We start from the raw sequence: 24,545 nt of genomic DNA, 5'->3' as shown, positions 1-24,545 counted from the left end.
GCCAATGTTGCAACGACCAAGACCTCTGGCGCCTCATCTCTTTTTTTTCTGCCTTGTCCTGGCTGGCTGGCAACCCACTCCGTCCCGACAAGGCAATTCGTGGCTTGACGCTGTGGGACAGTAGAGAGAGAGAGAGAGAAAAAGAGAGAACCGGCGCCTGCTTGTGCTTCTTTCTTGTGTGCCTGTGTCTACGTGTCTGCCGGCACACGAGGTCTTGGCCTTTTTTGACATGACGCTAATTACTCTCTCGGCCTCCTGCCTTTCTCCCCAATAACAGCCTGACGTACCCCAACTCATCCGTGACGCCTGCCCACTCGTGACCGTCGCTGTAGCTCCTTCCCTTCTGTCATACCACACCTTCACACACAATCCTCCCTCTCTTTTTTCGGTCTTGCCATTCTCTGTGAGCGGCAAGTGAGCCCAATCAGCACATCACTACAAGCAATCTCCGTTCCGACACACACCTACACACACACACACACACACACACACACACAGGCAGGCAGACAATCACAACGGCCCATCCACCACAATGTCGAAAAGGCACCTCTTCAACAGCCCCGACGGGGTCGTGACAAAGTGCCTGCGCGGGCTCATCGCCTACAATCCGCGCCTCACGCTCGACGAGAAGAACCGCGTCGTCTTCGACTCCGAGTTCCCCAGGTCAAAGGTCGCCATCATCAGCGGCGGCGGCTCCGGCCACGAGCCCGCCTGGTCCGGCTACGTCGGCACCAACATGCTCGCGGCCTCGGTCGCCGGCGACATCTTTGCGTCCCCCAGTACCAAGCAGATCCTCTCGGCCATTGAGGCGGTGCCCTCCGACAACGGCGCCATCCTCGTCGTGACCAACTACACGGGCGACTGTCTGCATTTCGGCCTGGCCAACGAGAAGGCCAACGCCCGCGGCCACAAGTGCCGCATGATCATCTGCGGCGACGACGTCTCGGTCGGCCGCAAGAAGGGCGGGCTGGTCGGCCGGCGCGGGCTGGCGGGCCAGATCGGCGTGCTCAAGATCATGGGCGGCGCGAGCGGCGAGGGCGCCTCCCTGGACGACGTGTACGACCTCGGCGTCGCCGTGAGCCAGCAGATTGTCTCGATCGCCGCGACCCTCGACCACTGCCACGTGCCCGGGCGCACGGAGCACGGCATGCTCCTCGACGATGAGCTCGAGGTCGGCACCGGCCCGCACAACGAGCCCGGCTACAGCAAGCTGTCTCCCGCGCCTAGCCCCTCGGAGCTCGTGGCCACGCTGTACAAGTACATGTTGGACGAGCAGGACCCGGAGCGGGGGTACGTCAACTTCCAGCCCGGGGACGAGACGATCCTCATGGTCAGCAACTTTGGCGGCATGTCGCACCTCGAGATGGGTGCGCTAGTCGACGAGCTGCTCGAGCAGATCACCAGCCCGCCCTGGGGATTCCCGGAACCCGTGCGCGTCGTGTCGGGCTTCATGGAGACGTCACTCAACGCGCCCGCGTTCTCCGTATCGGTGCTCAACGTCTCGGCCGCGGCGCGGACGCTCGCCCAAAAGACCACCGGAACAAAGTACACGGCGGAAGACATCAAGCGCTTCTTCGACGCCCGGACAGACACGTACTGGGAGTCGATGGCCGGGGCGCAGTCGTCGAGCAAGCGGCGACCCCGCGCGGAGCAGTTCCTCAAGGACAACTCTGTGGCGGAGAAGCATGTCTTCGACGCCTCCAAGGACCTCAAGGTCGATCCGGCCACGCTCGAGAAGATGCTGCGCACGGCGTGCGAAGCCGTCATCGCCGCCGAGCCAGACCTCACCAAGTGGGACACAGTCATGGGCGACGGCGACTGCGGCGAGACGCTCAAGACGGGAGCGAGCTGCCTCCTGGCCTCGATCGACGGCGGCCTCACGAAAGCCGGGTCTGTGGGGGATGTGCTGCTCGAGCTCGAGGACATTGTGGAGAGCAAGATGGGCGGCACGCTGGGAGGAATCCTGGGCATTTTCTTTGTGTCGCTGCGCAACGCGCTGCTGGACGAGGTGTCCAAGGCAGGAGATGGTGGCGATTCCTCGACTCCGATCGGCGAGAAGCTGCCCCTGGTGTGGTCCGCGGCGGCCAAGACGGCGCTGGGCAACCTGCGGCGCTACACGCCCGCCAAGGTGGGCGACCGGACCGTCATGGACACGCTGATCCCGTTCGCCGAAGCCATGGGGTCGACCAACAGCTTCGCGAGCGGCGTCGAGGCCGCCGTCGCGGGGGCAAAGGCCACCATCACCATGGAGCCCCGGCTCGGGCGGGCGACGTATGTCGGCGCCGGCGCGAATGCCGCGAGCGGCGAGCTGCCTCCGGACCCGGGCGCGTGGGGCGCCATGGTGGCCATCAAGGGGTTGTCTGATGGTTTTGCTTAGGGGGGCTTGTGGTGTGATGTGAGATTTTTGATGTATCAAGGGAGACTTGAGGAAATAGGGGCTTGTTGGTAATGGAGGGGAAAGGAGGATGATCTAGTGTCTGCAGGGTTGTTGTATTGTTGTGTGTTTAGCAGCGATATGAATATTTCAAGTTTCGTTCAGATGGTCAGTCCATGTTAGGTGTCGACGTCAACTGTGTGCATATCCTATTCCACAGGGTCCAATTGTCTTGCGTTGTTGTGTTCATTGAAAAGCAATTACTCTGGTCACTGACGTGCTTGTACAGGGAAACAAGTCTTGCATGGGGTAAGTGGATGGTACTGGCCCACCAACTTCCCCGACCGCGAAGAATCAACAATAGTCCGTTGTTTGTTTCCGACCAAATTGCTGCTCCATCCACAGCGCCGGTCATGGAAACCCCAAGCTGCTCCTTTTCCCGTTGTCGTTCAGGGCTACCAAGTCTTGCACTTCACCGCACTACCCTTCTCCAACTCCGCCGGCCCTCAAAGCGCAATTAGAAGGGAGGCGGTGCGGGGAAGCGGGGGCGGCCAGGCTCGGCGGGCCCTCTCCCTCTGCCCTCTGCGGGGGGTTAGCGGCCCGGAGCAGCGCCGAAGTTCGGGATAACGTACCCCGTCCAGTCACGGTCGGCTCGGTTGGCGGGCGGTGGGTTGGTTTCCAACGCTCGTTCTCCCAGCACTAAGCAACCGCAACTTTTCCATTTCCACAATCCGCCGGAGTGTGGCTGTGACTTGTCCATTTTTAGGTATACCACCTTTCGAGCTACCACTCACGGCCCTGGCGTTTGAAACACGACGGACAAGGAAGGTACAAGGGAAATGCAAACGATTGTCTGCAGGTCGTAGGAGCTTGGACAGCGACGCAGTAGACAGGCTCTGGGTTCCATTCATCGTCACTCAATAATACCTGTGTTCGGCAACAAAATTGCCTTCACCAGCCTCAACATTGAACGTCAAACATCGAGAACAACATCAAACACCGGCAGCACGCCTCTGCAGACGCCACGACTGGAACAAAGCCAAAGCCTACAGCCATGACCACATCTCCCGCCCCTCCTCCGCCGCGGCGGCGCATCGTGGGCGTCTCGACAAAGATGTACTTCTCCGCGTCCCGCACCCGCGCCTACGTCGACGCCCTGCTCGCCATCATCGCTCGGAACCCAGACCAGTACCGCGCCGTCGCCGAGAGGTGCGACGTGTTCCTCATCCCGGACCACGTCACCCTCGCCGGGGTGGTGGCGCAGATCGACAGCTTCCCCGAGTGGCCCTCAACCTCATCCTCAACCTCATCGTCATCGTCACTGTCGACACCAGCGGGGCCAGCGAAACAGGGGGAAGTACCAAGGAAGATCCTCCCCGGCGCACAGGACACCTTCCACGAGGACGCCGGCGCGTACACGGGCGAGGTGTCCCCCGCCGTGCTGGCCGAGGTGGGCTGCCGGATCGTGGAGCTCGGCCACGCCGAGCGCCGGCGCATCTTTGGCGAGACGGACGCCGACGCCGCGGCCAAGGCGGCCGCCGTGGCGCGCAACGGCATGGTCCCGCTCGTCTGCATCGGGGAGCGCACGCCGCCCAAGACCGCTCCCCCCCAAGATAGTAGTGGAGATGCAGACGCGTCAGAAGCGAAAGCATACGAGGCCGCCATCGCCGCCGCCGCAGAGGAGTGCCGCCCGCAGATCGAGGCCGTCCTGGCCGCCGTCCCCCGCGACGCCGACGTCATCCTCGCGTACGAGCCCGTCTGGGCCATCGGCGCCGCCGAGCCCGCCTCCGCGGCGCACGTCGTCGGCGTGACCCGGCACTTCCGCCAGATGAGCTGCGTCAGGGCCCGGCCCGAGGGCAGCCTGCGCATCTTGTACGGCGGGAGCGCGGGGCCGGGCTTGTTTGCGAAGCTGGCTGCCTCGTCCTCGACGTCATCGGCATCCTCGACGTCATCGGCATCCTCTTCGGAACGGAATGCGGACGGGGGAGGCGTGGACGGGTTGTTCCTGGGCAGGTTTGCGCATGATCCGGAGCAGTTCTGGAAGACGATACTCGAGGTCGCTGAGGCGTGAAACTACTGCTGCTGTTATCGACGTAGGAATGTAAACTTGACTGATTTAGTGGTCAATAGTCGACAAGCTCAGGTTCCGGGGTACCGTAGGCAGTAGACAGAAACAGGCCGCCTTGGCTGGGATATCTTGATTGAAAGTTCCTACATGAGTACCTGGATTCAGAAAACAAAAGCGTAGTAACCTCACATGACCTCATGCTGGTCCAGGTCTTTAGAGTTGGGTCATAACCTCACCAACACCCTCCCCCACAAGAAGCAACCCAAGTTGGCTCTGCGGCCCGAGTCCTGGCTCGGAATGTCCTCAAGCCTCGTCACCATTTCGTTCTTGGAGTTCGCAGACGTAGCACCATCCATGTAGTGCTCACACAGCTCGTCAATAGCCAGACTGCTCTTTCCTGTCGTTGCCTCCGCTCCCACCACTACCCCCTCCGGCTCCACTGCCACGCGCCGCCGCATCCTCACCAGCCTGCTTGATGCCCGCCTCGTCACCCCGCAACTTCGCAAAGTACCCCTTGATATCCTCGGCGCTGATGGCCTGCCCGCTCTCGGCGAACTGCTGGAAGAAGGGCTTCAGCTGCTCCTTGAGGTGGTTGTACGCCATCACGCCCTCGATCGCGCGGACCCGGTCGACGTTCTTGAGCGCCGACTCGCCGCGCTCGAGCAGCGAGTTGGCACTGCCTCCCGATCCGCCGGCCTCCGAGTTCTCGCCGTCCGTGAGCGGCGGCTCGTACGCCTCCTCCTCTTCGAGCAGCTGCGGGTGCGCGCTGAGCTGCGGGAAACACGAGGGGCAGCGGCAGAACTGCTCCCGGAAGTTGGGCTTCACGAAAAGCGAGTAAACACCGGGATGTTGCGGCGGTAACGCCTCAAGTTTGCAGGATGAGATCGTGACAGTCTCTGACGGATCTGGCTTGGCTTCTGACTCGGATGGTTCTGCAGTCGCAGGCTCGGGCTCGGGGTCTTGCTTGAGCCGCTTGGCAGCTACTGTACTCCGCTCTGGCTCGCTGTCGTCATCCGCGTCATGTTTCCGCTTCTGTGATGTTGCGGCTGTCGCCGTGGTCGCTGCGCTGTCCTTGGACAAGTAAACTGGTGGCAGGAACCCGTCTGTGCCAGCATAGCGCTTGATCCACGGATTCGCCTCGACGCACTTGTGGCAGATGAGATGCTCAAACTCGTCCTCGGCCGGGAAGCCATCTGGAAGCGGAACATCATTGTCATCATCCTCCTCCTCATCTTGCGCCACCTGCGGTGCCGCGGTCGGCTGGCCATCCTCTGCGATAGACTCCAGGTTCGTTTTTGGTGCCGCTTCTGTCTCTTTCTTGGCAGGAGTCATGGACTCGTACCACTTCGGGCCCAAGCCCACCAAGCAGCCCGGGTGGCACCAGTCCTCACCGCAGCCGCCGGTTTCGACGGTGCCCAGCCCCAGACACTGGAACATTGTTCCCTTCTGCTCCTGCGGCTTGTAGTCCACCGCGCAAGAGCAGAATAGGTTCCTGAAGTTGTGGTTGTACTTGTTGTCCGCGGCTGGCTCTTCCGAGTGGACATTGCCCTTTGTGTTGGTCGCCGGGTCGACACGGATCGTGCATGGCTGGTCGGGTCGGAACCGCGTCGTGCCGCAGTCGCACGTGAAGTTGCGCTTCTGGAAGATCTCGACGAGCTCGTGTTCGCCGTGGCACTGTACGGAGCACGAATAGCAGATCCCTGCAGGCGCGAAATGATCGGAGGGGGCGGCTGGCGGGGGATTGCACGTCAGGCAGGCAAAGACGTTCTGGCGTAGCGAGCCGAGCGGTTTCGTGCAGTTGTCAATGCTCTACAATGCCAGGGTCGTGGTCAGCAGGAAGTAGGCAAGGCATGGAGCGCATTAAGAGTCAACGACTACTTACATATGGCATTGCCTCGCGGGCATCAGCCTCGAGCTGCATCTGGCTTCTGATGAAGTCGGCAGCAGTCTGTGAATCTGTTGACTGTTGCGAGGTGAAGCTGTCGCTTCGTGTCTTGGGTGGAGGGCCATTGCTCTGCGCCGCACTGGCTGTAGGCTCATCAGCCATGGTGTGGAAGATCTGCGGGGAAAGGATAAGAATTGAGACGTTTGGCTGCCGTCTCTGAAGAGATGGGACGTGGGAAACGACCAAGACTCTGACGATGCTGACTTTCAATTACACAACAACGGAGCAGTAATGTTGCGATGAACCTGCTGTGAGAGCTGTATGCGACGCGCCGGGCAACGGCGATGACGACCGACGCGCACGCCTTATCGCACCGGCTGACGACTTATCGGACGATGCATGGTTCCTGCATGCTTATCGCTATACAGATAGAGCTCATTTAGTGCATAAACCCCGCGGCTATGATCAGCAAATCGACCATCTTAATCAGGATATGCAGAGATAGAGTCCATTAACAAGCTCGATTGGGCAGGCACTTTACGCGACCTCGACGCGTCGCGCCTCAAGCACAGACGCGTTCTGTATCATGCACGGCGGGACCACTTTCTCGACCAGCATCCATCCGTTGCCCCCCTCGCTTTGTGGGTTGCCCAGCACCTGTCGCCGCACTCATCCCCCCGTCCGTCCTCACGCACTTGCAAACCCACCCCCCGACATTCTCGACATCACAGTCACCTCCCACCAAACCCCTCAGTCCATTCTCAGCACAGCTCGCAACGAGGCATTGCGGCACCCACATCAATTCGCCGCCTCACCGCTAGTGTAGGAGACGTCGGCTCCCCCCCAGCGTTCAGAAGACTGCCTCGTGCAGCACTCACTCCAGAATGAGGTCAGTCCTGCTTGACTGCACTACCGGCATATCCATTGCAGAGCACAGCTAACAAACCATCGCCGCATAGTTCCCCTCTCAGAAGCAACATGGCATCGGCCAACCGCGGGGCAACTCCCCGCGCCAACCGCAAGCGCTCGAGAACCGGCGGCGACGCCTCGTCGTCGGTTGCCGCCTCCTCACCAATGCCTTCTTCTCCACCAGCGTTCCCCGTCGCCCACGGCGTCGATGATGACGATGTGGTTGAGGATGACGTTGAGATCGAGGACGACATCGATGAGCTTGACGAGATGGCTGAAGATGAGGTCGACCTCTTCCGCGAAGGATTCGAGCAAGATTACAGAGAAAGAGACGAGAATGACACATACGAAGCCGTCGACATTGATGACGAGGGCGAGTTCGGCGAGATGAGTCTGGCTGATAGACGCCAGCTCGAAGCCCAGCTCAACCGCCGAGATCGCGAGGTCGCTCGCCGGCGTAGAATGCCTGCGGCGTTCCTGCAGGACGAAGATGAGGATGGTGACATTGACTTGACAGCGCAGCCTCGCCGTCACCGCCACCGCATCTACGACGAGGACCCTGATGAGGACATGGACCGTGACATCATGGACGAGGAGCTATCCCTCGAAGCGCTCCAGGATGTCAAGGCTTCGAGTCTCACAGAATGGGTCTCTCAGCCTTCCGTTCAGCGCACCATCAAGCGCGAGTTCAAGGCGTTCCTCACCGAGTACATCGATGAGAGCGGCTCCTCAGTCTACGGCAACCGCATCCGAACTCTTGGTGAGATCAACGCCGAGACCCTTGAGGTCTCGTACGACCACCTCTCCTCTTCCAAGGCCATTCTCGCCTATTTCCTGGCCAATGCGCCATCTGAGATCCTGAAGCTCTTCGACGATGTCGCCATGGACGTTGTCCTGCTTCACTACCCCGACTACGAGCGGATCCACAGCGAGATTCACGTCCGCATCTTCGATCTTCCCGTCCACTACACCCTCCGCCAGCTGAGACAGTCGCACCTCAACTGCCTCGTCCGAGTCAGTGGTGTCGTCACCCGCCGTTCGGGCGTCTTCCCCCAGCTCAAGATGATCAAGTTTGACTGCACAAAGTGTGGCGTCACGCTCGGCCCCTTTCAGCAAGAGTCGAATGCCGAGGTCAGAATCAACTTCTGTCAGAACTGCCAGTCGCGCGGACCCTTCACCCTCAACTCGGAGAAGACAATCTACCGCAACTATCAGAAGCTCACTCTTCAGGAGTCTCCTGGTACCGTTCCTGCCGGTCGTCTTCCACGCCACCGCGAGGTCATTCTCTTGTGGGATCTCATCGACAAGGCCAAACCTGGCGAGGAAATTGAGGTCACTGGCGTGTACCGCAACAACTACGATGCCCAGCTCAACAACCGTAATGGCTTCCCAGTCTTTGCCACCATCCTCGAGGCCAACAATGTGGTCAAGTCGCATGACCAGCTTGCTGGTTTCCGACTAACAGAGGAGGACGAGCAGGAGATTCGCAAGCTCTCTCGAGACCCTCAGATCGTGGAGAAGCTTGTCAATTCCATTGCCCCTAGCATCTACGGCCACACAGACATCAAGACTGCGATTGCCTTATCTTTGTTCGGTGGTGTCGCCAAGGTAGCCAAGGGCTCTCACCACGTCAGAGGTGACATCAACGTCCTTCTCCTGGGTGACCCTGGTACAGCCAAGTCGCAGGCTCTCAAGTATGTTGAGAAGACTGCCCACAGGGCGGTCTTTGCCACTGGTCAGGGTGCTTCCGCTGTCGGTCTGACGGCTAGTGTCCGTCGCGACCCTCTGACCAGCGAATGGACACTAGAAGGTGGAGCGCTCGTGCTCGCTGACAAGGGCACCTGCTTGATCGACGAGTTTGACAAGATGAACGACCAGGACCGAACATCCATTCACGAAGCCATGGAACAGCAGACCATTTCCATTTCCAAGGCTGGTATTGTGACCACCCTCCAGGCCAGATGTGGTATCATTGCTGCCGCCAACCCTATCGGTGGGCGTTACAACTCGACCATCCCTTTCTCCGCCAACGTCGAGTTGACCGAGCCCATCTTGTCGCGTTTCGATATTCTATGTGTCGTGCGGGACACCGTTGACCCCGAGGAGGATGAGCGCCTTGCTCGCTTTGTGGTCAACTCGCACAGCCGCAGTCACCCGACGGCCCAGGCGACCCAGGACTCAGCCGATGGTGAAGGCGAGACGCAGGCTACCAAGGACAGCCAGGCCGCCACCAAGGACACCGAGATCCCCCAGGAGTTGCTCCGCAAGTACATCCTGTACGCACGCGAGCATTGCTCTCCCAAGCTCCTCCACATCGACGAGGACAAGGTGGCACGTCTGTTTGCCGACATGCGTCGCGAATCGTTGGCCACTGGCGCCTACCCCATCACTGTGAGTAACAACATCTAGGCTCCCTCCTTCAGTCCAAAACTAACATGTATCAATAGGTCCGTCATCTGGAAGCTATCATTCGCATCGCCGAAGCCTTCTGTCGCATGCGTCTCTCCGAGTACTGCTCGGCACATGACATTGACCGTGCCATTGCCGTGACAGTCGAGAGCTTTGTCGGCAGCCAGAAGGTCAGCTGCAAGAAGGCGCTTGCGCGGGCATTCGCCAAGTACACGCTGGCACGTCCTGGTGCCACGGCGCCGCGCAGGGGCGGTCTGCTGAGCAACCGCCGCACTGCTGCTGCTGCCTAGACGATTATTGTGATGAAGGAAAGAAGTGGCGTTCAGGAGTCTGGGAAAGATATTGATGGTTATTGTTGGATTTAGGCATGATACCTGTGATATGTAGGGGCACGATGATGACTGTTGGCATGGGGGAACTGGAAGGACAGCCGGATAGGTATGATAACAGCCCGGGTCATGAGCATACTTGTTTTTCATCCATGTTGTTGCAAAATATCAGATACATTGATCAAAACCTGCGGGACTGCTGCACTCTAAGGTTTTGTTTGTACGAGCACGTCGCCAATAGATGAATCTGCGGTCAGTTGATGGGAGACAATCTCAGCAGCGGTACACAAGACAGCGACAAGGACATTTAACCTTGTCGACTACGCCCTTCTCAGCAGCACCACCATTTGCGATGATCTCGTAGTTGTGTCCTGCTTATCGGCACCAACGCAGACCTGTCCCTGTTCCCAATGTCCTAGCCACCGCCTGGCAGGTGGTTCATACTCAATAAGGTCATGGCTGCTCTTCCTTGGACTTCATGTTCGTGCAGGGTTGCGTACTGCCAAGCGCACAGTGAAGGAGCGCGGGAGAAGCCCACATGGTGTTTTCAGAAAACCGCACCAGAATGACGAACGTCGTGACGTGCGATCCCCGGACAATTTCTCCCGGCATACCCGTGAAGTCCGCACGCAAGCATGAGACGTTATGTGTACGGGGGAGGACCTCCGATCACTTCATCAACCAGGAAAAGCGAGATCTATGATTGGCCCCGTCTTGCCCCGGATATAAAGAAAGAACGGGAGGCGAATATCGAACAATAACGAGATCGCCAAGACCGACAGGCACAGCGGGATACCTGATCTGATCTTGCCTTGGCGATCTTGCGGCGATCTGAGGAGAACACAATGGGGAAGAGGGGGGGCCAAGGAACGAGCCGAGGCTCAATGCCGAAGGGTGATACTCTTGCGCCTATGTGTGAGGCCCGGGTGCTCACGTCAATCAGATCTGTAGCGCGAGCTAGTGGTATGATGCTCGGTAATACTGAGATCTGCTATGGCTTCCGCCCTGCAGCCACCAATCATGTCAAGGCTTCATGGTTGTCCTCAAGGGACAGGAGCAAGCGGTTGCTCTGTTTTTCTGCCGATTGGAATGCCGGGCAGCAGATCCGAGACGGCGTGAGGATTCAGCTGGGCGGGTAGACGCAGATCTTTTGCTTGAACTGGGCATTGCCTATATTGGGCACGTCGGCCTCTTTGACCGGTGATGATGATGGCAACTTTCGCTCCGTCTCACCAGATGTGAGCCCGTCAATCCACGAATCGGCGATCAAAGCGACACGTTGAAGGTCGACAAATGCTGCAGCTACTTCGTCATTCTCTCATTTATGGGACTGGTGCTGCGCAAAGGGTCCACCGTCCAAGTGTGTGGCACAGCTCAAAGATTAGGCTGCACCGCCCGACTAGGCCATAGTGTGCCGTCCCTCCACCACGAAAAGGACGAAAGCTTCCGGCCTACAGCCTGAAAAGGAAGAATAGCAGACTCGGCTGTGGAGACAGAGGAGATGCCAGGCTTGAGCCGCATGCGCTGGGCTTTCATCATCGTGATGGATCCATGACATTGGGGCCGTCCTAGTTCGTTCGGGGGGACTGATCTAGCTTGCATTAGCGCCGTGGTAAATCGACCCTATGCCACAACAGGCTCCGCGTGGTTGCGGGATCTCGTCGTTAGAGGAGAAGGAACTCAGAAACAATGCGGAACCTCGATGGTGTGTGTGGGGGGGACGACCCGGCTATCCGCATCCCGAACCTTGATATCTCCCCGAGCCCTCTTTTTCTCGAGTTCGGAACGAGGTAAGGGGACGGCCATTTCTCAAGCGATTCCTGTATCCAGCATAGTGGCCTTTTCCCAACGACACGGTAGTTATCCTTGGTGACCAGTTCTGTTACCCCACGAACCGTCCAAACTCTCAATCAGTAACGGCCACTTCCAAATGCTCACCTAACAACGCGCCGTCTCTTTTATGCTTACCGTCATTGTGCATCGGCACTTGTGCTTGGCACTAGATTTGAGTTCGAGCTGGCTCTCCCGGAGCGCCGCACACAAGCGTTCCGGTAGCCATCGTCAACAACCTGCCGCCGTTATGTGGCGTTTCGCCCAGGCCACGGCACTCGATGTGTCAGACCCTGACTGCCAGCGTGGAGGACCCTGCTGCGTAAATATGCGCAGTCAAAGTTGCTTGAGAGACTGCACGGACGTCATGACCTAACACACTGTCGAAACTCCGCCAACGTCCATTGGCTTCGCGTTTGCAGACTGCCGATAGGAACCCACAAGCAGACGATGACAACAACAAACTTCTATCCTACCGGCGAGGCAAGCGGCAGTCGGCCATGCGGAAAGGCTCTTCTGCAACGCTGCCGATCTTTTTCTTACCTCCGCAGTAGTGTCAATAAGCTTGGTTCCACAGCACGGCTGGCACTTGTGCAGATCAACAGGTCTTGTAGACAGTCAGCTCGGTAAGCCACCGAATCACCGGCTTGGCGTTGGTGGTTACACGAGTGAGACGCTTGGAGGCCAGCCGAGATCGCTATGCGCTGTGCTCTTTAGAAAAGTATGACATAGGGAGTGATTTATCGAGACACGCCATCAACATCATGACCGCAGAGGAGGTTAGACGAGCCGGGGACTCGTGGCGAACCCCTTAGCCAGTCTTCTGAAAACACATGGCATATAAACCAAGTGTTTTCATCCTCGGGCTTCCCAATTTCGTCACATCCAACTCCTGCCCAGCATCTGAATGATCTGACTAGTAATACATAGTCCCTGCATCTGTCACTAAGTCCCTGCAGACACCACAGCAACACCTCCAATACCCCTAATCCTTTGTTAAAACCACCTCATCACACAATCATGAAGGCAGTTACTTCGGCCGCCGTCCTCGGTGCGCTGCTCTCTTCCGTGGCGGCATTCCCGCGCATGGACCCTGCTCAGATCGAGGCACTTCAACAACACGCTGCTCGCGAGGCCGCAGGCTGCCCTTATGCCAAGCGGGCTGAAGCGGAGGCTGAGGCACGGTCAGAATGTCCTTTCGGCAAGAAGAAGAAGCGGGCGACCTTCAACGCTCAGCAACAGAGGATCAGTACCTCTGGCGAGCACGCTTGGGTCGAGCCCAACTTTGAGGCCGGCGACCAGAGAGGTATGTGACTGACTCGAGATGCCACATTTTATGCGGGTCGCTGACACTTCTTCCACCACATAGGTCCTTGCCCTGGATTGAATGTATGTAACCCATTCGGAAGAAATAGTCTCTTGTCCTGATCACTGACGGATTTCTACTACACAGGCCCTTGCCAACCACGGCTACCTTCCGCATAATGGCGTTGCTGACATGGCCACCATTATCCGTGCCACCAACGAAGTATACGGTATGAGCTTGGATCTGGGCGGCTTCCTCGCTGTCTACGGCACCGTCTTTGACGGCAACCCCCTCTCCACCAACCCAGGCTATTCTATCGGCGGCCCGAGCTCGCAGAGCCAGAACATCCTCAATGGGCTCGGCCTGCTCGGCACCCCGTCGGGACTCAGCGGCAGCCACAACAAGTACGAGTCGGATGTGAGCGCCACTCGCGGCGACTTGTATGTCACGGGCAACAACTTCCACGTCCAGCGGGACCGGTTCATCGAGTACTACAACGCGATCCCCGAGGACACGCCCGCGCCGGAGCAGTACACGGCACTGGCCCCGTTCCACCAGCAGCGCTTTGAAAACTCCGTCAGCACGAACCCGTACTTTTTCTACTCGCCCTTCGCCGGCGTGCTGGTGTCCCCGGCCGCCTACTCCTTCCCGCCCCGCATGATGGCCAACCACTCGGACGAGTACCCGGAGGGATACCTGTCCCGGCAGACGTTTGCGACCTTCTTCGGCGTCGACGGCAACAGCGAGGCCAACTTCCAGGTCAACCAGGGCTGGGAGCGCATCCCGGACAACTGGTACAAGCGGCCCATCGGCGACGAGTTCTCCATCCCAGACTTCCTGATCGACGTGCTCGAGCACGCGGCCTACTACCCTCCCCTGCTCAGCATCGGCGGCAACACGGGCACCGTCAACTCGTTCTCGGGCGTCGACGTCGCGGACCTGACGGGCGGCGTGTTCCACACCGCCGACCTGCTCAACCCGGACAAGCTGCAGTGCTTCGTGCTCCAGATCATCCAGGCCGCCGCCCCGGACGTGCTGGGCAGCATGTTCGCCGACGTGCAGTCCGCCATGGCGCCCCTCACCGACAAGCTCGCCCAGCTGCTCGCCGGCAAGGCCTGTCCCCAGCTGCAGGAGGTCAATGCCAACCTGTTCCAGAAGTACCCCGGCTACACCGAGTCCTATGGCAGCTATGCTGGCCTGTCCAAGGGCACGGTGAGCGGTGTGCTTAAGGGCATCACCGGTATTGTCGGCGGCGTGGTTCCCACGGGTAATAAGGAGTAGGTCGAGATACGGGTGAAGCTGGGTATCTGGAGGGAGGATTTAGAGTTAATATTTCGATAATTGTAATCGTACATTTTACACCGAAAATACATGTTAATTCATTCTTGACCATATTTTCAGACCAGCACCGCTGGCTCGATGAAACATCATCTGCGAACAAATGGTATACCACGTATGCTGACGGCCTCCATGAAATTGAACGGGTAAATACTCATAGATAGACGTGAAAATATGAGTGCGTTTGTCACAAAAGACCTTGTGTATATGGCGGTCCTCTAATGTGGATCAATCCCCAGTGTCAAAGCACGGTCAAAATCTAGCTAGCATCTACTCCAGGCTCATCCCCCAAAAATATGTATGTGCAGTCGCCAAAACAGACACGACCCAATTAAAAAAAAAAGACTGGTTGACCAGAAGGGAAAAAGAAAAAAAAAAGAAACAAAAAAAGAAGTTGACATGCTCCTGTGATCAGGAACGCATCGGGAATTGAGCCCGATGCGGGGGTCGAACCCGCAACCTTGAGATTAAGAGTCTCACGCTCTACCGATTGAGCTAACCGGGCGGAGGCTTCAAATTGTTGAAAACCTGATCTCTTATTTGCCTCTGTCATGATTGCTGTGAACCCCCAAAGACCGTGAATTGGTTTTCCTCACGATCCATGTGGGCTCGCAGAGGGTCACTTCCTTGACCCCCACCTCCACGTCCCCTTTCCATGTGGCACCATAATTAAATCCTCACGGACCCAGCGTGGCTCCGGATACGGTGACGCGATAGGTCTTGATCCATGTCGAGCCGACTCAGGTATTCATGCTGCAGTAATTGTGGCAACTTCCGGTCATCAGACTTTGCTGGGATGAACACGACGCTCCTATCTATACTGACTTTCCGACGACCTATAGTAGAAACACAGCACCATTCGGATCTCGTGGCAGAGTGACAAGGTGGCGTCGACTTGTTTCCTCGGAGGTGTGGCCCGCGACGTGTGCCAAGGACAAATGTCAGGAGGGGACAAACATGTTCGGAAGCCGGCTGTGCTAAGCCTTGGTGGTGGTGGTGGTGAAACAAAGCCCTGGAGGCGCCGCGTCGTTTTCCTTTTTGAACGCGCGCGTAGCGTCGTCAGGTGGCACACACAGCACAGCACACCGTTGTCCATGTGGAAGAAGCCGCCGGCTGCACGAGAGAGGACGAGTCGCATGTGACCAGACCCAGGATCGCAGCAGGGGTGAGCCCCGTCGGGGGATTCCAAGCCTCTTATCAGACGATTCCAAGCGCCAGGGGTCGAGTCCCTTGAGTGCCACCGCATGTGCACCCTTGGGAAAATGCTGCGGCCGAGGCGGCTCTGCGCCGTGGAATCCAGGGACGGCTCCGTCAAAAGGGCCGGCCTCACGGCAGAGGGTCCACCAACCACCGCAGCAAACCTGAGACCGAGCTCCCGGACCCCTGCCTGGGCGCTCCTTAGTACCATACCCCAGATCTTAACATCTGACTCGGTACGGACGGGCCGTACCCTTATAAACACCGCCGTCGATCCGTTCCGTCACGATGAACTGGAGGATGATACCAAGCTTCGCAACAGCGAGCCGTCATCGCTCAGTCTCTCTTTAATCAGAATCATAGATTCTAGTCCCTCGTTACCAGTGTGTGCTCCAGCGCTACCTATCTTTCACCACCCTCATATCTTCTCTCGAAACAGTTTCTTTTTCTTCTTCTTCTTTTTCAGTATCATATCGTCTTCAGTCGTCTCTCCTTCACAATGTGGCAGATCAAGGCTGCCGCAGCCGCTCTGCTTCTTGCACAGCCGACGCTGTGCCAACTCTCGAGATGTCCTTCCGGCGAGGCACGTCTCGGCACCCCCAGCGGCGCTCTCTACGCCGTCTGTGAGGAGGCCGACTTCCGCGGCTCTACCGTGCAATCACTCGACACTGTCGCTACTCTGGCCGACTGCGCCCAGGCCTGCGAGCGGCGGCCCGGATGCACCCGCGCCGTCTACGACAAGACCAAGTCCGAGTGCCATCTGAAGTCCTCGTGCGGCATGAGCTTGATTGCCGCCGAGCCCCAGTTCACCACCATCAAGTGGCTGCATACCTTTGAGGCCGGCGAGGAGATTGGCAGCTGTGTTGCCACGGCCCGAAACATCACCTCGGCCGACGGCAGCGTGCTGGCGACATGTTCCAGCGCCGACTTTAGCGGCAGCACGCGCGAGACCATTGACGGGGTCGCCTCCCTCGACGCTTGTGCCAGCGAGTGCGGCCGGTCCGCGAGCTGCTTACGAGCCGTCTACCACCAGCAGGCCTCGCAGTGCCTCCTCAAGGACGACTCGGCCGAGCTGCAGTGGACTTTCCAGCCGGGATACGACACGGTCCAGAAGATCTCGCCCCCATCCGGCCCTGCTCCTGTCCCGACCCCTCCGGCCGACCCTGTTGCCACTCTCGGCCGCTGGTCCGAGCCCATCAAGTTCCCCATCATCCCCGTGGCTGCCTACATGGTTCCCAGCGGGCCTGTCGCGACCAAGATCCTCATGTTCTCCTCTTGGGGAGCCACGGACTTTGGCGGCGCCGGCGGCAAGACGCAGTTCGCCTCGTACGACATGAGCACTGGGGCCGTGTCGGAGCGCACCGTCGTCAACACCCACCACGACATGTTCTGCCCCGGCATCAGCGCCCTCGGAGACGGCAAGATTGTCATCTCGGGAGGCTCCGACGCCGCGGCCGTCAGCATCTACGACCCGGCCACCGACGCCTTCACCAAGGCACCCGACATGGTCGTCGCCCGTGGTTACCAGAGCTCGGCCACCCTCTCTGACGGCCGCGTCTTCACCATCGGAGGCTCCTACTCTGGTGGCAAGGGTGGCAAGACCGGCGAGGTCTACGACCCGGTCCAGAACAAGTGGACGCTGCTGCCCGGCACTGACCCCAAGCCCATCCTGACCACCGACCACGAGGGCATCTGGCGCGAGGACAACCACGCCTGGCTCTTTGGCTGGCGCAACGGCTCCGTCTTCCAGGCCGGCCCCAGCAAGGCCATGAACTGGTACCTGACCGACGACGAGGGCTCCCACGTCCCGGCCGGCACCCGCGAGGCCGAGATGGACCAGATGTGCGGCATCAACGTCATGTACGACGTCGGCAAGATCCTCTCGGCAGGCGGCAGCCAGGACTACACGGACAGCGCGGCGAGCAGCCAGGCCCACGTCATCGAGATTGGCAACGTTGGCGAGGAGGCCACAGCCATCACGACGGCCAACATGCACTTTGCGCGTGGCTTTGCCAACGCCGTCGTGCTGCCCGACGGCCAGGTCATTGTGACCGGCGGCCAGAAGAAGTCGCTCGTCTTCACCGACACCGACTCGGTCCTGATCCCCGAGATCTGGAGCGAGAAGACCAACGCCTGGGCGCAGCTCGCCCCTGCCGCGATTCCCCGCAACTACCACTCGGTCAGTCTCCTGCTGCCCGACGGAACCGTCTTTGTCGGCGGCGGCGGCATGTGCTACGGCCAGAAGAACTGCGACCGGGCCAAGGACCACCTCGACGGCGAGATCTTCACGCCGCCCTACCTCTTCGCCCGGGACGGCACCCCCGCGGCCCGCCCCGTCGTCAAGAGCGTCTCCGCCGCGGAAGCCACCGTCGGCACGACCCTCGCCGTCGACCTCGAGGGCGACGCCGAGGGCGTCTCCTTCGTCTTTGTGCGCATGGGAAGCTCCACGCACAGCATCAACTCGGACCAGCGCCGCGTGCCCCTCACCCAGACCCAGCAGACCGGGCCGGGCGCGTACTCGGTGACGATCCCCAACGACTCGGGCGTCGTCCTGCCGGGACCGTGGTACCTCTTTGCCATGTCCAAGGACGGCGTGCCCAGCATCGCCAGAACCGTCATGATCACCCCGTCTTAAGCTTGTCGGGTTTTATGAAGTGTGGTGAATTGTAATATGGGGGGCACAATAGCCGTGGACGAAGACGATTTGACACGGCCGAACAAACCGGGTCCGGGAAGAGGACTATGCAGACATACTTAACGTTTACTTTTTAATACATAATAGCATCAAAATACATCACATACACTGTATTCTATCCACCTGTCTTTGGACCAGTACTGCTTCCTTCGCGCTTTCATCACAATGACCATCAGGGATAACATGAATCAGCTGCTGCCTACGTACATGTACATTCTAAGTATTTTCATGGGCTGCTCAATCCCACACCGCATCGTCGTCGTCTAGTTGCCCTTCTCCTAAGCCCACACAATCATGTCCGCGGCCAGCGTGACCAGCAAGCCAAACGAGTCCGCATAGGCATACCACCGATCATGCTTCTCCTGCCGCCGATCCCTTCGCACCCTCTTCGACAACTCCCAGTCCCGCAACCCGCCGCTACTGCTCACCTCTTCTTCTCCCGCTCCTCCTACTCCTTCCGCCGCGTCTGCCGCTTCCGCCGCCGCCTCTTTCTTCAGCTCGACCAGGTCGCAGTTCCGCAGCATCCCGTGCAGCGCGTTGCTGTGCAGGTACTCGGCGTAGTCGGCCTCCCAGTCCTTCTCGTTGTCCGCGTTCCACAGCTTGGAGGGCGACGGGGCGGGCGACACGGCGTACTCGGGCATCCTGGCGGACCGCGGGGTGATCCGGGCGTGCAGGACGGCGTTGATGATTGCGAGGGCCGTCGAGGTTCTGTTTGTTTCCGCGGAAAAGTGAGTCAGCACATGGACATGCGTTCTTTTTTTTTTTTTTCCATTGTTGACGAATCTCATTTGTTGAGAGGGGGGAAGGGGGGAAGACGGGGACAAAAGGAGCAGAAAGGACTAACCGCCGGCGAGACTCATAGAACGCCCAGTCCTTCCACGACATCATCTGCCCCATGATCTCGTCCGGGCTGATGAGCTGCCCGAACCGTGCGCAGAGGGTGGCGCATATCGCCTGCCGTTTTTGCTCGTGGAAGCTCCGAGTCAGCCTTCCCTCGTCCAGTTTCTTTATTTGTGTTCCCTTCCCTCCAGTGCTTTTCCGTGAAGAAAAAAGATCGGTTAGGGATGGAGGGTGCAAAAGGCTTACAGTGATCGAGGCGACAAGCATAAAGTCATGGTTCGAGTACTCCTGGCGCCCATCGACGATGCGAAGCAGCATGTAAGTCACGAGCGCCTGGGTCGCCTCCAGGAGCTCCCACTTGTTGAATTTAAGATGCTGTTTTTTTTGGTCCAGGTCAGCCAATCCCACGGGTGTAAGCAAAATACTGCCCCAAAGCCTAGAGCCAAGAGACCCCCCGCGTTGCGAGCCAAGTTTTCACTTACCTCTGTGAGCAGCCGGTCCTGCTCGATCAGTATGAGTCTCCAGACCAGGCTCCTGTTCAGGCCCTGGCCGTGCAGCAGCATCTTTGAGAAGCTCAGGGCGGCCGACATGGGGCTGGTCCGGGTGCCGTCGTGGTCGGCGAGGTCGCGGTACCGCGGGTGGATGAAGGGCGGCGGCGGGTTCGTGCCGTCCTCGCTGGCCAGCATGTGCGGGTACGAGCGGAGGATGTGGATCGCAATGTCGCCGGTGGCGTCGACGACGGGGTGCGCGAACACGCGCCGCTCGAAGAGGGAGGAGGATGCGGCTTTCTTGAAGTCTAGCCAGGCGGGTAGCGAAGGAGATGGTGATTTGGCCGGGTTGCTGAGATATTTGGCGATGTTGGTGGTATTGTTGCTGCTGTTGTCAGAGTTAAGGGTGTTGTCTTCCGGGTGGTCCTCGTTGACAAAGGTCGATGCGAAGAAGTCTTCGTCTATGTCGTCTGCGAGTTCCCATATGGGTTGGGCATTCACGGTCCTGCCTAGGCTCTCAGGGCTGACCATCAGTTGCTGAGGAGCATCGACACCAGGACCGCCATCGGAAAGAGTGCCAATGTAGTCCGCAGGTCTCAAGATGGCCTCGGCTGGAGATTGTGTCGATGCTTGAACACCGGGCGGGGCGCCCTCGTAAGTGCACCGTAGGAGCTTCGAGGCACATCGGGAACACCCCTTGGGATTGAGATTGCACCGGGTCTTGGCTCGTACGCAAGCATCGCAGGATTTCCTTCTCGCCTGGATGTTGCTGCCCGGCCCGTGCTTCTTGCGGCAATAGGACTGGTGCTTGGTCTTTGCCCGGGCTGGGCAGTGTCAGTGGGTTGCGGGTGCATGACGTGCGTGGCATAGCACACGTGAAGCTTGACCATACCAGTAGTCTCCACCCCGTAGGCTTTCTGGCAGATTGGACATTGGGATGTGCTGTCTTTGGTGGCCATGTTGCAAAAAGAGCTTGTCCAGGGTCAACAGCCACTTTCGCCGTCCTCTGTGTTCCGTGTCGTTTGTACGCTGTGGTGTGTCCAAATTCCATCCCGGGGTCGTTGAGCCAACGACGAGCAGAAAAGCGGTGCAGTCGTTCCGCGCGGGCGACGGAGCTCCGTGGGACACCCTCCGCATTGATTACAAATGCTCCTGGTGCAGGCCCGAAACCCAAATCCCTGAGGTAATCAGCCCTCACAACCACTGCGTAGACCCTTGAACCTGTTACTTCGCTTCATTCTAGCAGTGGCGTCTATTCTTGCATCTCGCTCAACAACGTGGGTGGGACATGGCCAGGTGCCCTGACAAATGCAAGCCGCCGCCACTGCCGTAACAGTAGCGTCACGGAGCCGTGAAGCCTTGGCTGTCCCACGTAACCCCGGCGCCCATCGTGGCACCCAAGTGGAGACGCATGAACACTCCTTTTCAGCTTGTACCTTCGAAGAACAACAGCACTTAGGGTGTAGTGTGTTTATGGTGAGGCTCGATGTACTTCCAGCAGAAGTTCAGCAGCGCCGGCTGAGATATTCCTAATAGTTTATACACGATATACGTACCGGAGGCTTGCGGGCTCCTCGAAAATTGTCACTATCGCATGGCCTGATGTGCTCTGCCACTGCGCGTCAGGGGTCCCGTGGAGGTGTCCCAAGTGCTCCGAAGCCATCATAGCAAATTCCCAAGCCAGGTCCAGCGGAATTGTCCCCCAGCCTTGCTCGCCATCGTGGCCACTTCAGAGGACAACGCCGGTGGCGGAGGTGTCCCAAACATTTCTAAGCCATGAGATCTTGCAGTCGTCTCTACGGCCCTGCCGAGCTTTCACATCAGTATAAATGAGAGCCGAGGACGGCTGCTAGGTCAACTATGCATGAACAAAGGAGCAGCACTGTTCTCAAGCGCATTATTCAACCACCTTGATAAAAATCAAATCTCTACTTCCATCCAGCATCCGAAAATGGAGTCCCCCTTCTGGCCATCCTTTACTAAACTGTGGCACGTAGAGCCTTACCCTTCCATATCCCCAACCCGCCCGGAGCTCTCTGCAGCAGGCAAAACAGTCGTCGTCACCGGTGGCGCGACCGGAATCGGCCTGAGCATCACGCGCGCCTTTGCCGCGGCCGGGTGCACCAGGATCGCCATCCTCGCTCGCAGAGAGGATAAGCTCCTTGCCGCGAAGGCGCTGATCGAAAAGGAGTTCCCGGGCGTGCAAGTCCTCGCTCTCGTGACGGATATTGCCAACGAGAAGCAGGTCGACGCGAGCTTTGCCAAGATCGCCGAGGTCTTTGACGACAGCAGCAGCAATGGTGCCAGCGTGAATGGAAGCGCAAACGGGCGCGGAAAAGGCAAGATTGACGTCCTGGTCGCCAACTCGGGCTTCTTCCCCACGCCCGGTGGCATTCTGGACCCAAAGACCGACCTCGCCGACTGGTGGCGGGGGTTCGAGACAAACGTGCTCGGCTTGATACACGTTTCGCGCGCGTTTCTTCGGCACTCCAAGCCCCTTATCGCCGGGGAGCGAGGAGGGCCCCGGATCATCAACATCTCCACGGGGATTGCGACCATCCCGCCGATGCAGCAGGGAATTTCGGCGTACGCCGGCAGCAAGGCGGCTGGGGGGAAGGTCTTTGACTATATTGCAATGGAGAACCCGGGACTGAAGGTGTTCAACTTGCACCCAGGGATTGTGACGACAGACATGTCCAGGAAGAGCGGACGTGACGGCTCAGATCATAGTGAGTTATGTCCCAGGCACAAATCCCTTTCTGCGTCCTTGCATGACAACACGAATGATGGATGGCCCAGTAAAATGCTGGTCGATATCAGTACTGACGCCCAATTGTGCCATAGTTGATCTGCCTGGCCACTTCTGCGTATGGCTCGCGAGCCCCGAGGCCGACTTCCTCAGCGGCAAGTGGCAGTGGGTGAACTGGGACGTGGACGAGCTCAAGGCCAGGGAGAAGGAGATCACCAGCACGCCGCTCCTGACTACCATGCTCGACGGCATGTCCTTCCACGACTTCAAGGGGGACTTCAGTAGCATTTAATGCAGGGAAACCTGGACTTCAGCGGGTGGGAGGAGGTTGAAGGAAGCTGGGGCACTGATGCCAGTGCATACCTCCATCCGGCAATCTTCCACCATTCCGAAGAACTAGCTCAATCAGATCAATCAGATCAATCAGATCAATCAGATCAATCAGATCAATCAGATCAATCAGATCAATCAAACAACGCTAGCTACACCAATCTAATCAGAAGACCCTTCGGACTCTGCAACACTTATGTATGACTTCTGTTTCTTTCGTGACCCATCTCGAAATGCTTTCACTTCTTCAAGAACGGTGCTGCAGCAAGCGCGTCAGCCTGGGTCTTCCAGACAGGCAAGCCCAACTCCATCAGTCTCGGGCCATAGTCTTTCAACACCTCGTCAACCTCCCCCGGCTTTGGACCACGCAGCTCGCGCAGCTCTTCGACCGTGCCGAATGTCGCGGTCTTCCACCAGAGCTTCCACTTCTGCACCGCCTCCTTGGCAGCCTCGGAGCGGCTATTCACGTTCCTGGCCACCATATAGAAAGAAGAACGTTTCTGGTGTGCCCTCTGCGGTTTGTACACCTGCACATCCGAGAAGGTACTGAACGTGTACAGCGTCTCAACCACATCCCAGGCCTCGATCTTGTGCAGCAGGAGCACGAGGGCGCCGCCAGGACGGAGATGCTCGAGACCGAGTGCGAGCTGGACAGAAGCGAGCCTTGTGGCCTCCGTGGCTTCGCGATAGGACGCGCGCGGCTGGGTACGTAGCACCTGGCCGTCACAGAGGGCGAGGTCGACAAGCAAGTCGGCCGGCAGATGGCGAGGTAGGAATTTGTCTGCGTCTGGGTGTCCATCTGCGATACTGCGTGCGGCGATTGGGATGCCCATATCCTCAGCGAGCATGGTGATGTCGATGGAGCGGATGTTGATATTGGACATGGTCTTTCTAGGAAGCATGATTTCGTGTCCACCAGACTCGGTGGGCAAGGTAAACGCCATGGCGCGGACGCCTGGGTTGCGATCGATGACGGCCTTGAGGAAACCGCCGGGCGCCATGCAGAAGTCGAGCACCGTGCGAGGCCCGCCATCGCGATCGACACCATGGCTACCGCCGCCTGCAATGGTGAATGCGCTCGTGGCGTGGTCGAGCTCGGCTCCGACCCTCTGCATCATTTTGAAGAACCAGACTTTGCTGGCGTCCGTCGCGCGGTCCGCCTGAGACCGCTGTCGCCTAAAGAACTCATCGCCCTCGGCGCTTTTCCATCCCTGGAAAACACAAATCAGCATGTTGCAGACTGGCCTCACCGGCACGAGGACTTTGGAGATGGGTTCTCACTATTTCACGAAGATGCGAAAGTCTTGCGAACTCTGGCACCTGCTCCAGCAAGTATGCGATGATTGCGTGGTTTGCTCCTCTAGGTCTAGCTGCCGTGTCGCTGATTGGGAGCCCTACAGCGGGCGAGGCCCCCATGTTGGTTGCCATGCTTTTCTGATGGTCACTGAAATGGATGGCAAGCCGTTGTGGCAGATCGTAAAATAGCGCCTTGGTGCAAAGAAAGAGATGTTCGACTTGAGTTGGAACCGACCACGAACATGTGGCTGCTCAGCATGGACAGAAGCAAGGCTGAGGCCTCAGGTACTGGACGGACTTTCAAATCAGAGGCGGGGTCTGCCTGCTGCCGCATATTGTCTTCTCCGAGTGTGCCTGGTGTTGGTCATGCTTGTTTGTTGGTCGCCAGGCAGACTTCCGTCCAATGACATCCCTCCTCGCCGGTTGCCTCAGCATGGTGTGGCAGTGCTGCTTTCCAGATGCTGACATAGACTGCCAACAGAGCGTGATGGCGCCATTTAAG

At 58.6% G+C, this 24,545-nt stretch overlaps 9 protein-coding genes and 1 non-coding gene across 10 annotated transcripts; 6 read left to right on the top strand and 4 right to left on the bottom strand.

Moving 5' to 3' along the window:
- Nucleotides 1-457: 457 nt before the first annotated feature.
- B0I36DRAFT_322189 (dihydroxyacetone kinase) lies at nt 458-2,599 on the top strand. Its single transcript, XM_046153818.1, has one exon. It carries the CDS (start codon nt 533-535, stop codon nt 2,375-2,377), a length of 1,845 nt encoding a protein of 614 aa, XP_046012338.1. The 5' UTR covers nt 458-532; the 3' UTR covers nt 2,378-2,599.
- A 516-nt stretch (nt 2,600-3,115) lies between these two features.
- On the top strand, nt 3,116-4,542 carry B0I36DRAFT_322187 (Triosephosphate isomerase). The gene has a single exon (XM_046153817.1). The coding sequence runs from the start codon at nt 3,429-3,431 to the stop codon at nt 4,443-4,445; it is 1,017 nt and encodes a 338-aa protein (XP_046012337.1). The 5' UTR covers nt 3,116-3,428; the 3' UTR covers nt 4,446-4,542.
- On the bottom strand, nt 4,543-6,738 carry B0I36DRAFT_288194 (putative zinc finger in N-recognin-domain-containing protein). Its single transcript, XM_046151638.1, has 2 exons — nt 6,325-6,738; nt 4,543-6,251 (listed from the first exon to the last, which is right to left on the bottom strand). The coding sequence occupies exons 1-2, from the start codon at nt 6,487-6,489 to the stop codon at nt 4,818-4,820; spliced, it is 1,599 nt and encodes a 532-aa protein (XP_046012336.1). The 5' UTR covers nt 6,490-6,738; the 3' UTR covers nt 4,543-4,817.
- Nucleotides 6,739-7,401: 663 nt separating this feature from the next.
- On the top strand, nt 7,402-9,935 carry B0I36DRAFT_243939 (MCM2/3/5 family-domain-containing protein; the record flags this gene model as incomplete). Its single annotated transcript, XM_046150017.1, has 2 exons — nt 7,402-9,627; nt 9,684-9,935. The coding sequence occupies 2 exons, from the start codon at nt 7,402-7,404 to the stop codon at nt 9,933-9,935; spliced, it is 2,478 nt and encodes an 825-aa protein (XP_046012335.1).
- Nucleotides 9,936-12,890: 2,955 nt separating this feature from the next.
- Nucleotides 12,891-14,391, top strand: B0I36DRAFT_243142 (uncharacterized protein; the record flags this gene model as incomplete). Its single annotated transcript, XM_046149965.1, has 3 exons — nt 12,891-13,110; nt 13,174-13,193; nt 13,258-14,391. 3 exons carry the CDS (start codon nt 12,891-12,893, stop codon nt 14,389-14,391), a joined length of 1,374 nt encoding a protein of 457 aa, XP_046012334.1.
- A 489-nt stretch (nt 14,392-14,880) lies between these two features.
- On the bottom strand, nt 14,881-14,953 carry B0I36DRAFT_t77. The gene has a single exon. It is a non-coding gene; the product is annotated as a tRNA-Lys (tRNA).
- A 998-nt stretch (nt 14,954-15,951) lies between these two features.
- B0I36DRAFT_322184 (kelch domain-containing protein) lies at nt 15,952-18,463 on the top strand. The gene has a single exon (XM_046153816.1). It carries the CDS (start codon nt 16,145-16,147, stop codon nt 18,278-18,280), a length of 2,136 nt encoding a protein of 711 aa, XP_046012333.1. The 5' UTR covers nt 15,952-16,144; the 3' UTR covers nt 18,281-18,463.
- On the bottom strand, nt 18,464-20,762 carry B0I36DRAFT_322182 (uncharacterized protein). Its single transcript, XM_046153815.1, has 5 exons — nt 20,561-20,762; nt 19,663-20,492; nt 19,427-19,555; nt 19,185-19,294; nt 18,464-19,048 (listed from the first exon to the last, which is right to left on the bottom strand). Exons 1-5 carry the CDS (start codon nt 20,625-20,627, stop codon nt 18,619-18,621), a joined length of 1,566 nt encoding a protein of 521 aa, XP_046012332.1. The 5' UTR covers nt 20,628-20,762; the 3' UTR covers nt 18,464-18,618.
- Nucleotides 20,763-21,619: 857 nt separating this feature from the next.
- B0I36DRAFT_362482 (NAD(P)-binding protein) lies at nt 21,620-22,709 on the top strand (the record flags this gene model as incomplete). Its single annotated transcript, XM_046158666.1, has 2 exons — nt 21,620-22,397; nt 22,513-22,709. The coding sequence occupies 2 exons, from the start codon at nt 21,620-21,622 to the stop codon at nt 22,707-22,709; spliced, it is 975 nt and encodes a 324-aa protein (XP_046012331.1).
- Nucleotides 22,710-22,838: 129 nt separating this feature from the next.
- B0I36DRAFT_288185 (uncharacterized protein) lies at nt 22,839-24,163 on the bottom strand (the record flags this gene model as incomplete). The annotated part of the gene is made up of 2 exons (XM_046151637.1): nt 22,839-23,958; nt 24,029-24,163. The coding sequence occupies 2 exons, from the start codon at nt 24,161-24,163 to the stop codon at nt 22,987-22,989; spliced, it is 1,107 nt and encodes a 368-aa protein (XP_046012330.1). The 3' UTR covers nt 22,839-22,986.
- Nucleotides 24,164-24,545: the final 382 nt, after the last annotated feature.

Source organism: Microdochium trichocladiopsis (assembly GCF_020744255.1).
Source record: "Microdochium trichocladiopsis strain MPI-CAGE-CH-0230 chromosome Unknown B0I36scaffold_5, whole genome shotgun sequence".
NCBI classification, from domain to species: Eukaryota; Fungi; Ascomycota; class Sordariomycetes; order Xylariales; family Microdochiaceae; genus Microdochium; species Microdochium trichocladiopsis.
Note: the sequence above shows the minus strand (reverse complement) of the source record. Positions and strands in the feature narration are given on the sequence as shown.